The sequence below is a fragment of the Sycon ciliatum genome, chromosome 12 (genome assembly GCF_964019385.1).
Source record: "Sycon ciliatum chromosome 12, ocSycCili1.1, whole genome shotgun sequence".
Taxonomy (NCBI): domain Eukaryota; kingdom Metazoa; phylum Porifera; class Calcarea; order Leucosolenida; family Sycettidae; genus Sycon; species Sycon ciliatum.
The window spans coordinates 19583789-19600764 of record NC_088654.1 but is presented as its reverse complement, the minus strand read 5'-3'; the positions used below and the strand labels follow the sequence as shown (position 1 = coordinate 19600764).

The 16976-nt window shown below is 45.2% G+C and overlaps 1 protein-coding gene across 1 annotated transcript in view; it reads left to right on the top strand.

Annotated features, from left to right (window-relative positions):
- LOC135828877 (uncharacterized) overlaps window positions 1–16976 on the top strand; it is a 197871-nt gene that overhangs the window by 146568 nt on the left and 34327 nt on the right. The window contains exons 13-16 of the mRNA XM_065341309.1: window positions 3907–4020; window positions 5050–5574; window positions 6302–6448; window positions 14995–15110. Coding sequence (XP_065197381.1) covers window positions 3907–4020; window positions 5050–5574; window positions 6302–6448; window positions 14995–15110 — 902 coding nt within the window. The remainder of the gene's footprint in view (window positions 1–3906; window positions 4021–5049; window positions 5575–6301; window positions 6449–14994; window positions 15111–16976) is intronic.

Genomic DNA, 16976 nt, shown 5'->3' with positions numbered 1-16976 from the left:
GACCACACTTTTCGAAAAGTGGTACGGCCATAGTCGTACCAGTCTTAGCAAGTGCTACGCCCCTGACATCTTAAAACCACTTTTGTATATTTGGTGTTGTGTTTCATCACCTAGATGTGTGTCTGTGTGTCTGTGTGTGTGTCTGTCTGTCTGTCTGCATTTGTATGTGAGCACATGTGCGTGTGTGTATGTGTCGCGTTTGATGAGCGTTAGCATGCTAACGCGAGTTAGCAGCCAGCCAAGCGAGCTGGCCCGACTTGCGCGTAGGCACGAGTCATGTGGGCACGCGCCCTTCAATATCCTGTACAATGTCTCTTGCATGTCATTGCTGTTTGGACTTTCGAGCGTGCAACTTGCGGAACATGTGTTCCCAAGCAATTTCCTTTCCACCCTCCCACCCACTAGCTCAACTCATGCTTCTGGCGCACACATGACGGTATCTGTATAGTCCATGAGAATATATGCTCTCAACTGGTTATGCATCTCTATATATTTAGCATTAGGCGGCTCTACTCAGAGTCATGCGGAGTCATTGGCGGCTCCATGCGGAGGCATTGGCGGCTCCATGCGAAGTCATTGGCGGCTCCAAGCAGAGCCATTGGCGGCTCCATGCGGAGTCATTTGACGGCTCCATGCAGAGTCATTTGGCGGCTCCATGCGGAGTCATTTGGGGGCTCCATGCGGAGTCATTGGTGGCTCCAAGCGGAGTCATTTGCTGACTCAGCTGCGAGCCAGCTAGCGGCTCCAAGCAGAGCCATCATACCAGTTGCTCGAATCGGGGCTCCCAGCTTAATCCAAAACTCGGCTCTGTTGTGAGGTGGGGGATGCTAATGTGTGTGTGAGTGCGTGTGTGTGTGTGCGTGTGTGTGTGTGTGCGTGTGTGTGTGTATGTGTTTCTAAATAACTGCCTGCGGCCTGGTCTAGCAATGTATTGACCTACCAATTTGTTTATCTATGTATAGGAACAAGTAGGACATGTTTCGCTGAAAGCCTTTCCTATAGTATTATGTCGACATGCATGAGTAAATTGTGAAACGCTGATTGCAGGGCACATTTGTTTTACCTACATCTATGCATTTATAGCCTTTGGTTGTGACAGCTAGCTGTTTCAGCCAGCTAATAAGGCCTCATTATAAATCTACTTCCTCAGGAAACAAAAACTTCGTGACATTTTCCACTACGTTTCGCTGCTGTTATTTCGCGCTCTCTCTCTCTCTCTCTCTCTGGCACTGCATCTGCCGCTAGGGTTTATCGGATGTTAGCGGCCGTCGTGAGTTCCCTTCAGGAACGGACACGATAATTTACTTTTTACTTTTTGCTCTGGTTCTGTCAGCCTGAAACACTGACATGACATTTCGGAATCGTAGAAAGCATGATTTTTATTTAGGAGAGCCAACAGTCGTCGCAGAGCAAGGGTGTCGATCCTGCAAATGAAGAAAAGTGAACATGTTTTTCATTTTTCGTCCATCAGGCGCAATGGGAAGAAAAGCACTGCGCTCACTGCTCGTCGCAGCTATTGTTAGTTGAGAACTTGACAGAGCAGGACAATGGCGCCGAGGAGCAAGAAGAGTGAAAAATGAACAGCAATAGCAGCTAGCGAGTCTTCGACATCCCCGGAACGCCTGTCTGCATGCGAACAGTTCGGCAAGATGTCAAAACTCCAAAACGCAGAGAGTGACAATCGTCACTTCGCGCAGCAGAACAAGATAAACAAGTTCAAAATAGAAGTCGTTCAGCTACTGCAAAGCCCAGACCTCAACGTGGATGATCTCGCCTTTTCCAGCAGCCTCGACAATGTGTCCTTGGTCGCAGAGGAGAAGGCGAGATCTGATCGCGGCAGACGGGAATTGCTGGTACGACTATGATATCCCTCGGAATTCAATTAAAAAACTCCGACGGGTTCACGTACCGGGCATGTCAAGAACAAGGAGTTGTACAACTCCCTGGTAAAGAACCACCTTTCCGCTCCCGTGGGACGCCACCACCCCATGATCAGGCGCCAGATGCGGCTCCTAAACGGTGGGGGAGGATAGATCAGATCCACCAACCAAATCCCACCCGCCACAGCGGAGGAAATATTAATAAATTATTTGAAATGTTTGGCGTTGCCTGTGTTTGTTGTTCCGGAGCATCTTCGAGCGAGAGCGGAGGAGGCAATGAGTACCAGCGCTGCAGCGCTGCCGTGGTCTCCGCCGAGATGTTGGAGAAGGCATTCAGGTAACAGCGAAGACGATCAGGGACGCGGATACCCTTCTCGGTGACATACGACATCGCGTCGATCGACCTGCCACTTGGAACGGTTTCAGCGGTGATGAGTGGAGCGATGGCGACCCAGACTGAGACTCTACTCCCACTAATCGATCCTGTAGATATGTTGATTGAATGTGTTGAAGTGTTTCTCTTCCAAAAGAACACTTCTGTTGAGCACAGCAGTAGTAGTAGCAGCAGAATATATTATTTTACTAGGGAACTCCCAACTGGCGTTGCCTTTTTACTGGGAACCCTAGGAATGACTTGGTGCTTGTGAAAAATGCAGAAAGGGGCTTAGCTTGACGACATCCAGGTGGAAGCATGTTCCATCTGTCTGCTGCCAAACATTAAATAGCATTCAGGCCGTAACGAGACGTAGCTCTGGGTAGGTTCAGAGCGGCTGAAGCTTGACCGCGGGTAGCAGCACTTGTGCGGCATGATGCAGAGCGGGAGGGGGGGGGGGGTGTTTCGGGGTAAACAAGTTAGTTGTTTACGATAGGATTATATTCTCACTTGGCCATTGTAGGCAAATCATAAGAACCTCGACATCTAAGGGATCCTGCATGAAAGTAGGCAGCTGCAAGATGCGTATCTCGCGCATGCTCTTGCATGGCTATGTAATGCATTACATCATAATACAACAGGGGGGGGGGTAAATATCGTGCTTAAAAGAGGACTGGTGCAACAAGATAGACACCTAAAAACAAACACAAACAGCTTCTAGTTTACACTGCGAGAGAAAGTATACAGGTTATATTTGGTGAGAATGAAATCGATAGAAGTATACCGATCATGGCCAAACACTCGCCTTAGGCACCTATTGCTGGTTGACTCAAGTTTGTCTCGGAGTTTAACAGACAAGCAATGAACATAAGATGTGCTGGCATAGTCCAAGGTACTCTGGACAATTGTCAGGTAAAACATGCGGCGGCCGGTCATGGAGACATCGCGGCGCCCGTGGCGGAATGAGGCAACCTTGCACTGTGCCTTTGCGCACACACGCTCCACCTGCTGCTCGAAGCTGAGCGACGAGTCCAATAGGAGGCCAAGGTACAGAACATGGCTGGACTCGGGGATGACAGTGCCTTTGCAGGTGATGCTGGGGATCAAGTACAGGTGCGCAGCAGGTCGTCTGAGCAGCAGTAGCTGAGACTTTTTTGGGATTCAGCACCAGTCCCCGTTCGCTGAGGAAGTCCTCCAGATTCAAGAGATCTGTCTGCAGCATTCTGAGCATGGTTGAAGCCTAGCGACCAATGATTTAAAAAGCGATGTCGTCCGCAAACAGGAGAGCATGGCAATGTTGAAATTTCTGAGGGGTACGGCGGATATAAATGCAGAAAAGTAAGGGGCCTAACACGGAGCCTTGTGGTACACCACAGTAACCTCTTGCAAAGTCATGTCAAAAGTCACGAAGTTTTTGTTTCCGGAGGAAATAAATGAGCAGGACAATGGCACCTTGCCATCAGTGTTTGCGGACGGTTTTGACAGTGCTCCTCGCGCCTCCAACAAATCTTCCGTTTTCTGCCATTGTGAACTTGTGTGCAGTGTAAGAAATTTACAGCAACCCCTCCATTCATGCTTCATCTTCATGGGCACATTTTTTGTGTTACTTCTCCCCATCCGCATCCCCATCCCCATCCCCATTTCCTGCTCCAGATTATGATGAATGTTTATCTAACCCATGCAAGAACAATGCTACGTGCGTTGATGGCATCTTCAAATTTACCTGCCGATGTCCAGCTGGCTTTACCGGTGCTACTTGTCAATCATGTGAGTATACGTGGCTGGGCCTTCGGTGGTCTTTTTTTCTTTCTTTTATAGCCGATATGTGTATAAATTACCATCTGTATCACCTTGTGTGCACCGCCATCTGCAAACAGGCTCTCAGCTGCACGACAAGAATAAATTTATGCCAATACTTCGTCCATTGGGGATCATCAGGGCAATCTGTATCAACTCTCAAGCCTGTAATTTTAATGTTCCCATCTCAGATGGAGAGCCAAGGATAAATTTATAGAAAAAGGACCAAGGAACTACAAGTTATGCTATAATGTCCACTAACGACACCAGTTACAACAGCACCTGCTACTAAACAATCAGCTCATGTTATCATATAACTTAGAACCTTCCAAGTTGGAAGGCTGTTGGAGTGCGCACCCAAGATGTGCTAGAGCTGTTAGCAAGATAGTTGTAGAACGTCAGTACCGTCGGTCAGTGTCGTGCTTTGTTATCGCATGAGCTGATTGTTTAGTAACTGGTAGTGTTAGTGGACATTATAGCGTAACTTGTAGTTCCTTGGTCCTTTTATTTTCTATAAGTTCCCATCTCACTTCCAGTATGGAGGTTCATCAGTAGCCTGCCCTCCTGTCTCACTCGCATTGGTAAACCTCCCATCGACATTGTCAAAGTCTACTCGTCAAGCATCTATGACGTGACGTTTGAGCATCATGTCATTGTCACAATATGATTTGCTCTGTAATCTTCTCTAGTCTTCAGACTGCAGGTGCCAGCTGCTCTATACATCACAGTTTGTGCTCTCATCCCTAGTTTGTCTCCTCATTGCTACGAGTTTCTCGTCTCTGCTTACTGATGCGGCTTTATCTTGATCTTGCTCAGAATCTACACGCTGCACAGAGATGTGTGCATACAGGAGACTAAAAGTACGCATCCCATCTCTAAGCTACACCCTCGACTTTTGTGGGAGCTGTATGCGTGCTGTATGCATGCTATTGTTCTGGAGTGAGTTTCTATGCTGGTGTGTTGTTGTCTCGGTGTGTTGATGTGTTCACTCCCACCCAGTGCTGGACTGCCCAGCATTCAAGACACGCGATCATACAGGCATTTTCTGCAAGGACTGTACCTGCTACCAACAGGGCTCGCAGAGCTGTGACATGAGTAACGGCACTTGCTATTGCAATAATCTAATCTCTGGAGACAAGTGTGACACGTGTGCCAAAGGCTATTACCAATCGAGGGGCAGACTGGATAGCTGCGCTAGCTGTGGGTGCACGGCCAATCGAACAATGAACAGTACGATCTGTGACGCAAATACCGGTTCTTGCCTCTGCCTGCCGCAGTACACCGGAGACAAGTGCCAGTTCTGTAGCAGAGGTTATTACAAGAACTCCACCAGCAGGGATTGTGCTGCATGTGCCTGCTCTACCGGAGGCTCAGTTGGCACCTCTTGCCATGTCTTTACAGGGCAGTGCACATGTCGCCCTGGCTTTGTTGGCCGTGACTGCAGTCAGTGTGCTGCTGGACATTTCCAAGCTGACTCATCGCACATGGCTTGTGTAGACCTCAAATCATCAACCATTTGTCAAGGTACGGTTTGCTGTAAATCCTGCAATACCTGTCCTTGTTTGCTTTGGATGTGCTTGATTGGTCAAGCCAGATTCATATCAGATTCATTGGAGTATTCCAAGCCGATAGCCCAAACAAATACAAAAAGACTTTGGCGAGGAAAAAATGCAATGATCATTGTGTTTAGGTCAAATGTGAAGTCAAGTCGGTGGAAAAGCAAGAGCTCCGGTGTGGGGAGAGGAGAAGTCTCCTATGAAACTGGACCTTTTTTGTTTTCAACGTTGATTTTGTATCTTCAGTATACCGACGCAAAATGCAGTCTATTCGGAACAAGAGAATCTTGGGGTGATGCTTCAATAGCTCATATTCAAACATCATGTGTGTGTATGTGCATGTGTGTGTGTGTGTGTGTGTGTGTGTGTGTGTGTGTGTGTGTGTGTGTGTGTGTGTGTGTGTGTGTGTGTGTGTGTGTGTGTGTGTGTGTGTGTGTGTGTGTGTGTGTGTGTGTGTGTGTGTGTGTGTGTGTGTGTGTGTGTGTGTGTGTGTGTGTGTGTGTGTGTGTGTGTGTGTGTGTGTGTGTGTGTGTGTGTGTGTGTGTGTGTGTGTGTGTGTGTGTGTGTGTGTGTGTGTGTGTGTGTGTGTGTGTGTGTGTGTGTGTGTGTGCATCTATGTGTGCATCTATGTGTGTGTGTGCATATTATGTTTGTGTGTGTGTGTGTATGTGTTTGCGCGTGTGCTTCCGTAATAGCCTGCCATTGCTCCAAGGATGGTGCTAATGGCACCAGTTGTGCAGCTGGTACTGGCAAGTGTCAGTGCAATGAGGGATATATTGGTGATAAGTGTGACATATGCGCTAACCCGGATCAATTCCACGTCTCAAATGGTGGTTGCCAAGGTAACCTTTCCTTCTTAACTTTTTGGTTTGGGGTTACAGAGTCGAAGCTGACTGCTTATTCCCGATGTGCTTGCATCAGAGAGCTCAAGTGTCCTGGTGTGTGCTGCAAAGAACCTTATTTGTATGGTTCTCAACACCCAAAAGGAAATATATCTGGAAGTGACTCGGATGGAGAGTCAATGATTAATTTATTGAAAAGAAAAAGGCCCAAGGAACTATAAGTTACGCTATAATGTCCACTAACACCACCAGTTACCTGACAATCAGCTCATGCGATAACATTGCACACAACTGACCGACTTGGTCCTTTTTCTTTTCTATATCTGGAATTGTTGTATTTATAGTAAAGAAAGGGACCAAGGAACTACAAGTTAAGCTATAATGTCCACTAACACCACCAGCTACTTGACAATCAGCTCGTGCGATAACATTGCACACAACTGACCGACAGTACCTGGCATTCTACAACTAACTGCCTATCAGCTCTAGCACGTCTTGGGTGCGCACTCCAACAGCCTTCCAACTTGGATCTAAGTCATATTATGAAAACATAGGAGGGGAAGGTGAGCGCAACCAAGACAAGCACAAGCTGACAGTCTCAGCTGTGAAAAACGTTGGTGGATGTTGTTTTAGAGCAAAGTTAGAGAATTTAAAGGAAGTGGTTTCAGAGCAGACCGTTCGTTCTTTTCCATTGAAAAGTGGGATCTGCTCTGAAACCATTTCCTATGAATGAAGCTGTAGGAAGCCTCACCACTGCTACTAACTTAAAGAATTTAGAAATTTGAGAATTTGACAGGCAAAGCTGTGCAGATATCTCCTGCTTGGGGGGAGGCCTAGCAAATCCAAGACGAACAGCATTTCGTTGAAAAAAGAATAAGCTGGCTTTGGCAATTCATGAGGAGCACATCAAGAATGATGCCGGACTGAAAAATGATTTCCCCTGAGAAATTGTAATTATTATTTGCTTAGCACTTTTTTCCGTCCAGCTCTTGAAAGCTCAGCCAAGTACATGTACATCGAATTACGAAGTGCTTTATCATCCATTTCCCACATATACTGGAAATCAACCACTCTATTCAGCTCTATGCAATCTCATGTACAGTAAACCTGATTTAAGCGACCAGGTGGTTCTTAGAACCAGGTCCCATACATTCGTGGCATATCGGGTCGTGTACATACATGAGCATGATCGTAATTCCATGTACTCATATTGACAAGCTTGGAGCATACATTACTTTCAGGCAGGCAAAGAACACCTCACTCAAGTGCTTGCAGTGCATTCTGCACTGTCCTTTGTCACTTCTGTTGACTGCATGCACATGCTTCAGAGCGCACCTCAACCCTGTTGCAGTCAGCCCCACCAGCCAAGATTGCAGGTCCAATATTGCACTTGGTGCACAAAAAGTCGGTCGCTGATCCGCGCAAGGCAGGTGGTCGCAGTATCCAGTGCAGTTTCTGTGTAAAACTGTACGCGCATGGAAAAATGGTTGGTAAAATCAGGTGGTCGTTAAAACCAGAGGTCGCTCACAAATTGGGTGCGCATTTTTGGGACTGCGACAAATTCTGAGGAAGCGAAAAAGTTATAGACAACAAACTCATTATTGAAGTTGATTGTTCCAACTAGGAACACACGCTTCTTGTCGAACTTGACACTTGACTGACTCACGACTGCCATCCGGAGCACACGAGGACCACGCCGCACCTTCCACTCGGCAAACCTGCAAGAAAGCACCACTCCCTGCTCAATACACAGTGTTTCGGGGAATTCACCCCTCATCAGTTGAGCTTGAGTAGGCTGAGGAAGATTGTGCCTGAAAAGCACAACTTATATACTGCTCTCCAGGCCAAACCATCACCAGGGATACAAACTTACAGAGACGCTTTGTTTCCAGCGCGACAAACACCTCGTGAAGCTCCAGGTAGCAGCGTGAGTCAGAGTGGCTCATGGAGTTGTGCTAAACAGACGTTGAGAGCCAGTATAGCTATTCGCAACGCTGTCACCTCCAACAACTAGTCACACATCCACGTGAGGGACAAAAATACGAACTTAGAAGTTGCGACTTCGGCGGTAATAGTCATGAAGTTGATTGTTCCAACTAGGAACACACGCTTCTTGCCGAACTTGACACTTGACTGACTCACGACTGCCATCCGGAGCACAAGAGGAGCACGCCGCACCTTCCACTCGGCAAACCTGCAAGAAAGCACCACTCCCTGCTCAATACACAGTGTTTCGGGGAATTCACCCCTCATCAGTTGAGCTTGAGTAGGCTGAGGAAGATTGTGCCTGAAAAGCACCACTTATATACTGCTCTCCAGGCCAATTATTATTAATTTAATTATTGTGGAAAGGAGGAGGACATATGGATACGAGTTAAGAGTAACTCTCCATCACTGTAACTGGATACTATATACAGTCAGAAAGTGCAATAACTAGGCACAAAACTTACAAGAGTAGTGAGACATTGGACGTTCTTCCTTTCCACATTTATTTATGGCTCAACATCCGAGTTTCAACTTTTAATTATTGTATTTATTATTAACTGGTTTGAGGGAAAGAGACAAACGGGAAAAGTCTGAAGAAAAAAATTGACTGTCACCACCAGGACTCGAACCAGGGACCCTCGCTTGTAGATTATTATCATTATTATTGTGAAAAAAGAAGGACAAAATGTTACGAGTTATGACTAACTGTCCACCATTTTGTCTTTCTTCTTTTTCACAATAATTTAATTGGCTCACCATCCGAGTTACATTATTATTATTATTATTATTATTTTAAAACGAAGGTAAGTTATGGGTCGCAAATATCCACGCAAACACACATCCAGTCATAATAAGGCACTTGTCATAAGTATCCGAACGTTTTCGGTCCCTTCCCTTGTGTTGTCGCTACAATTGTTTGGTGTTACTCCTCGTCGAGGTGGTAACAATGTAACTTAATTTGCTCACTATGTTGTTGTCACTATTATTATTTTCCTTCGAGTTTTGTGTCGTGCTAAACTTGATAATTTTCCACATTGTCACGAGTGTTGTTATCTAATTATCTTTACGCTATATAAGTTTTAGTCTTTCCAGCTTGAGCCATTCCCTGTATAATCCTTGATGAGAAGGGACCGAAAACGTTCGGATACTTATGACAAGTGCCTTATTATGACTGGATGTGTGTTTGCGTGGATATTTGCGACCCATAACTTACCTTCGTTTTAAAGTATTATCCGCCTCCGACCTCTTTTAAAAAAATTATTATTATTATTATTATTATTATTCAACGCAATAAATAGAGTAAGCTGCGCACTCAGTACAAACACCATAAGCAAAACTTGTTTTCATGTAAATAAAGAAGCTTGTTCCTAAACGTTTTCGTCGCCATCTCATCAGAGGATTACTGGCAAATCAACAAAAGCTCTTAACTCAATATATATACGCACAATGCAAGTAATAATTTAGACCCTAACTAGCGCGATAAAATGAGAGCTGAAAGAAACATTACACCATTCAACGATATCAGGTGACAACAGATGCGATAAATTCACCACTAGAAAGTTACCATGCAACCACAAACGAGAACTACTGATCTAAATTCACAAACAATTTCACTGTAAACAAATTTAAAGAATTTGTTTACGTTGAAATGTTTGTGAATTTAGATCAGTAGTTCTCGTTTGTGGTTGCATGGTAACTTTCTAGTGGTGAATTTATCGCATCTGCTGTCACCTGATATCGTTGAATGGTGTAATGTTTCTTTCAGCTCTCATTTTATCGCGCTAGTTAGGGTCTAAATTATTACTTGCATTGTGCGTATATATATTGAGTTAAGAGCTTTTGTTGATTTGCCAGTAATCCTCTGATGAGATGGCGACGAAAACGTTTAGGAACAAGCTTCTTTATTTACATGAAAACAAGTTTTGCTTATGGTGTTTTTACTGAGTGCGCAGCTTACTCTATTTATTGCGTTGATTACATTTTTATCTCCACGGAAGCTTTTTAATTATTATTATTATTATTATTATTTGAAACTCGGATGTTGAGCCATAAATAAATGTAGAAAGGAAAAGGACATATGGATACGAGTTAAGAGTATCTCTCCATCACTGTAAATGGATACTATATACAGTCAGAAAGTGCAATAACTAGGCACTAGGCACTAGGCAATCTACGTGGAGATAAAAGTTTAATAATAGCTATGAAAAGTATGAATGCCGCATACATCACCACGCAACATGACAATTTGTTCAAGGTTTGAGATTGTGTGTTTCCAGAATCGATTTTCAAGCTCCGATCATCAGTGGTCATCAATGATGATCGGAGCTGAAAAATCGATCATTCATACTTTTCATAGCTATTATTATTATTAAGGGTTAATTAACCCTCCATGCGCTCTAAAGCCGACCATTGCTACCCTTGGTAGCCACTACTCACACCAATAACTTCAAACAACGAGGGGGTCACGGGTAAAACATTTCCTTCTGACAGCTGTTTCGCCTTTCAAAGGCTCGTCAGAAAAGGTGATACTGATATTGTAATTGACATGGCATACTGATTTTATACGGTGTAATTATTATGGGCGCAAGAAAGAAACTAGGCCAGGTGTAACACTGAGAAGTTCCAAGAATATTCTCAAAGCCCTTGGTTCTAGGAGAATAGCAGGTGAGAAACTGTATTCGTCCAATCACAAGCTGCTAACATTTTGCACGATAATGCAGCATAGATACAGACAACGAGCGTGTAAATAAAGTACCGTATTTTCTCTAATAATAGCCCAGTCTCCAATAATGACCCGGGGTGAGGGTGGTTTGAAATAATAAGAGCACAGTCTCTAATAGTAGCGCGGGTCACAATTGGAGTATGCAACAAGTATATTGACTGCATATAAAACAGCAGTACAACATGCCAAGAACATATTTGTAAGGACGTTTTCGGTCTACTGCTTCCTTCCTGGTGCCAATGCTATTGTGAAACATCTGTTTTGACCATATTCCTGAGTTAGGGTTGAAACATCAGTCTTGATATGGTCAGTTTATGTCTGTTTAGACTGGAGTTGGCTTGATATGACAATTGAAAAAAAATAAGAGCCCAGTCTCCAACAATAGCCCAGTCTCTAATAGTAGCGCCAAGAGTCCATAAACAAGAGTATGCAACTGTGATCTCTTTTCTATGGGCCAGATGCGAGGCGCGCTGCCTTCATCACATCATTCAGCTGCAGTCCGCGCACTGCGGAAAATCAAACACCGCACTTTCCCTCAGGTTTGAAATGAACTTTCGTACGGAACTGGAGTTCACGCGCCAGAATTCAGAGATCGCGTAGGTACTGGAACGAATCGAGCAAAACGGTTGGGCTCGTACGAGAAATTGTGAGTTTGAATGCATGCTTTCAGAGCGTGATGAAGGCAAGTTACATAATGAAGGCAGCGCGCCGCGCACTGGGCCATAACCACAGTTGCATACTCTTGTTTATGCACTCTTGGTAGCGCGGGTAGAGCTGCCACTGAAAAAATAAGAACCCCGGGCTCTTATAAGAGAAAATACGGTAATCACCTTTCCACTTCCGGAGGATATTTCAGATCCACCAAGCAGAGGCCAAAGCCCAAAATCCCTTTCTCAGCATCCATGAGTTTCATGTGCATTGCACTGAAATCTAGGAGATGTTTGAAAGTATAATTTGCCAGGATGCATAACAGTCTAGGAGCATGTGGATTGAATGTAGGTACGCGGTATGCCAGACTGGAAGATGCCAACGGCTGTGTACGGCACGCTGCCTGACTATACTTTTTTGTTATTATCTTTATTCTCACGATGGTCGTAGCCAATAAGAAAGAGACAGTACTATGTGTTACCAATCAGAGTGGGTGCAATAAACCGGGAGAAACAGTGGCTAGTGTCAGCCGTGGTTTGGGTGCTTCATTTAAGTAAAGACGAGGAAGGAAGTATATCCATTGCGGAGGCAGGTAGGCGATAGACCTTGATTAAAATACTATACCTAGGCTGGACTACAGCGGGGGTTGGAGCATACTTGTAGTGGACAGGGAGTTGGTGCAAAATGAGCAGAGCGCCTGTGCTGTGCTTTTTGCACCTGGTGGTGGGAACAACCAGGCACTGCATTGTATCATGGAACTCCTGCAAAGTAGCGGCCTGTGCAGGTAGAACTAGGAGGAAAGAAACAGTGCAACAGATTACGGACAATAACCCTGGGTTCTGCAGGCAATAATCAAGCAGTTGGTGGTTAGCTTTGTAAGCATGCACAGCAGTGTTTCTTTGCAGTGATCAACACCTCCTACAGAGATTTGCCTTTTTAAAGATAAAGAAATGTATCCCTGGCAGGATTGCCATCACATGGTAGGACCAGGACCACCATGGCCATACCACCCTTCTTCCAAGATGGTCCATCCAATTCATCCCAAAAAAGCAATAAGAGAGGGCTAAAACGTGCGCTGTTGTCCGAAAATATCCGAGTCATTTTCCCGGGGGACACCCCGACCCCCGGTCATACCACTGCCCTTTGACCTTTGACACCACTGCCTGGGACGGTGGGACTCTTGGACGGTGGCAATATTTCCATGGGGCAAGATGGCCAAGACACCAGCATGTGCAAAGAGAACATGCTAGTGACACGTGAAAAAGAAACGGTACGCTTTCCAACGGCCAAAGAGAGTTGGAAAGCTTGTGTCTTTGTGGGTAACTTGACCATTTGGGCTCATGTAAAATCACACTGATTTTGGGATTTCCCTGCAACTTTTTGCTTCAGCAAAAAATGTTGTGCTTGACCGCATTCCTGTCACTTCGCAGTGGCTTTTCGTTGGTGCAGTTTGTATCCTACCCTCCCACCCCTGACTTCTGGGTGTGTGTTTATCGATATAGTCGTATTTCTTATTGGCCATGTGACTGTGGCGGTTACGACGGCTTTTCTTTTTTTAGTTAAAAAACGTAGGGGTGGTGTGTGCGTCGTTGGCCTTTGTATGGTTACGTACAGCTTCAGATTGTATGGGTAGTGCCAGGGGAGTTGAATCTGCATGGGAAGAATACCACTGTATTGTGATTGAACTGAAGCTGGATGATGACCGTGTGGTGAGTGTGTTGGGGTTTTCAAGATACCGCCCTGGGGCAGGGATGTAGGTCCTTTAGCTTGGACGGGTGTTGTTACATTCATTGTAACATCTTGTCGTTTTCTGTGTGCTGTGCTGTGCGACTAGCAGCAGTATCCTGTGCTTATTTTTCTTATCTCTATGCATACAATTATTATTTTTAAATCAAAAAGAGGATGTCGTATCAATACTTCAAAATAAATATAGCCATTGCCGAGCCACCGTGCTCACAGCAGAGACTTCTGTTTGTGTTATTGCGGTGAAAGTGGAGCACAAAGACCTACTGTAGGCTTCTTCATTTGAGAAGCCTCTGCCTGTATTGCTACTTCTTCATTTGAGAAGCCTCTGCCTTTTTTATTATTATTTTTTACTAAAAGCCATGTAGTGCATGCAATGGAAACATGCAGCAGCCATGGTGGTGGGGGCCAGGCATTCCATTGACCAACTGGTCTCGACATCGTCACGCTCTGGACGCACCAGATAAAAAAATTAATGGAAGTATGAGAGAAAGAGAAAGAACAGGGGGAGCGGGAGGGGAGGGTGGGGGTAGATTGAGAAAGAGAGAGTGCATGTACATGAGAGCCTGTGGCTCAGCAAGTTCATGTAGCAGGTTTACAAGGCGTCAGTTGCTTGCATTCAGTTGTTGGACAACAGGTGATGGTGGACCATCTTCTTGAACTGCAGCATCCCCTCCTTGTATGGCTGCTGTGCGAGGATTCTCCGAGGCAGGGAGTTCCATGCGCTCAGCACGCAAGCAGAGAAAGCCTTGGCCATGGTAGAGCGGGAACGGCGAGGCAGGCTACACGCCAAGGGAAAGCCGTGTGACTGGCGTTGCTGGGCGGAGAGATGGGTGTTGGGGGTTTCATCCGCCAGCTGGAGTGGTTTGGGCATAATCGCTTTTAAGGGGCTCGGCGGTGGAAGGAAGCAGAGCTTGTCTAGGAAGCTCGGGGTCGCCACCCTGCGCCTATGGTCCAGGCTTGGTACGAAGACTCCAGGGCCTATCAGCTTTTGTGCCTCCATTGCTACTTCTTCATTTGAGAAGCCTCTGCCTGCATTGTTACTTCTTCATTTGAGAAGCCTCTGTCTGCATTGTTACTAAACACACATTTATTGACACAGCACAGGTTTTGGGTTTCCAGCACAATGGAGATTACTATCATCAGTAATACACAACGGCACACAATGAAAACCTTAGGTAAATTCCGTTGTGACTCAGAGTTTCATGGCTGAACCAATAATCAGACAAATTGGTTCAGCCATGAAACTCCGAGTCACAACGGAATTTACCCAAGGTTTTCATTGTGTGCCTTTGTGTACGCCACTCTGCCTGAATCAGGTGTTGAGCACTTTCGCAGAACCTAAGTCTACTGCCTCTGTGTATCATCAGTACTACTGAGTGCTCAGCCGTACTTTTAGATGAGCGCGTCTCATTCACTGCTTGCCTGTGTCTCAATTTGTATACAGACATCAGCAAGGAGATGTACCTGCCAAATACAACAACCATCGAGGGCGAACAAACTATTTCGCTGAACTCCTCGTTTGTGTTTGGCTCAACATTTAAAACATACCGCAGCATGAAAGTAAGTTATCAAGGTACTAACAGTCTGCTTATTGCAAACAAGAAGTCTTTGATTAAGCACAGCGCATAGCGCATAGGTAGAACACATAGGCAGTGTATGATTTTATGCCATTCCTAGCTACGAAGCACAGTTCGTCCAGTGGACAAATGTGTCCATGAATGACTGGTTCATGAGCTACGGGCCATAAACCTTGAATTTCACTCAGCTTGAAGACTCTGTGGATGATTGGAACAAAATACTGTCACTGAGTATTTGCATTTATACCGTATGCTCAGCCTCTTGTGCACTGTTGCGTGCGGGCTTTTAAGAAGTACTGCACTGTCGTTAAGACCCGCAGGATTTCTGACAATGTGCCCAGATTGAAATTTTGAAATTTTCACACGTCCGATTCTGCGAAAGATTCCCTGGGATTCTATGTCATATGAAGGCATACCGCACAGGGAATATCTGGACTTGAGACGAGCTTTTCATTCAGGTAGATTGAATTGGTAACTGCTTGATTAGTTTACATTTGGCTGCTGTTCGAAGCGGCGTCCAAAACTATCCTGGGTAGAGGCTATGCAGGTAGCTGGCTAGAACCTGGTACATTATAGTTCTCCCTTTCTGGGGGGGGGGGGGGGAGGGGGATTCCTTTCCTATTCTGACTTGTCTGTACCAAGCTGTGAATGATTGGCTGAGATACAAGTGAAAGTGCAGTAAATGTTTCACATCTTAATACACTGCAGCACAACCAGCAAAAGAAGGAGGCCGTGGATGGATTATTAACGCTTTTCATGACTATCGCACCCAAGTGACCGATAGTGGCATTTGTGGCAAAGTGATTTCTTCCGCTACCAACTTTGCACGAGGCGAATGAGTAAAACCTGACCCCGGCTTGAGAGCCTCTTTTGTGGGTCGTACGGGCTTGCCTCTTCCCAGTAGGAATATTTGGTTGTTGACTTGTTGCAAGCAGTATGTAAGGACTACCTGGGATGTGCTGCAATGGTTTTGTATAAGGTTCTCTTTGAATCCCAAATTGTCCATAGCAAATTATTTCTACTGCATTATTCAGCCAAGTATAGAAAATCAAACAAAACCGGCTTTAAATAACGAAATTGTGTTGCTGTGTAGGAGTTGCATTTTAATAGAAAGTATATTTTCGCAGTAAAAGAGTATTTATTTGTAGAGCTTGTGTTGATACAGATTCCTAGGTTCGAACCCCAAGATGGGCAGTTAGTTACATTTTTTTCTCTCCTTGCGTATTTTGTATCTGCATGTTATTACCCTTGCCGTGAGTCGCTCATGGGTAATGTATGAGTCGTGTATGGCTAAACCCGTATTTCCCCACTTTACCCGTATGACTGTCTGTTGAGAACTGTGTGTGGCTGCTAGTATTAATGTTCCAGAATGTTCCAGAGCTGTGAACTGTGATTGGCGAATTATACTAATGTTTATAGAATTTCGTCGGCGACCGGTTTTCGTAGATTGCTGATTGGTTAATGACCCAAAACATGGCTGCCGGTTGCCGGACTTGTGTTCCCTTGCTTTCTTCTTTCTTGTTGCCTTTCTATCCCTTTGCATTCCAAGTGTGTATAATATTTCTTTCCTGATAACTATTGGTAAACTACGAAGTGAGTGTTTAGATTGAGTGAGTGGGATTGCCTCCGGGGCCAGCTATTACATTGGTGGCAGCGGTGGGATTCGAACCCACGCCTCCGGAGAAACCTGTAGTGGATATAAAAAGTCACCTTCTCGATTCAGCTCGTCCGCCCAAATGTCGTGATTTTGCAAATTTGTAAAGAAGCAAACACACACACACACACACACACGCACATGCACACACACACACACACACACACACACACACACACACACACACACACACAC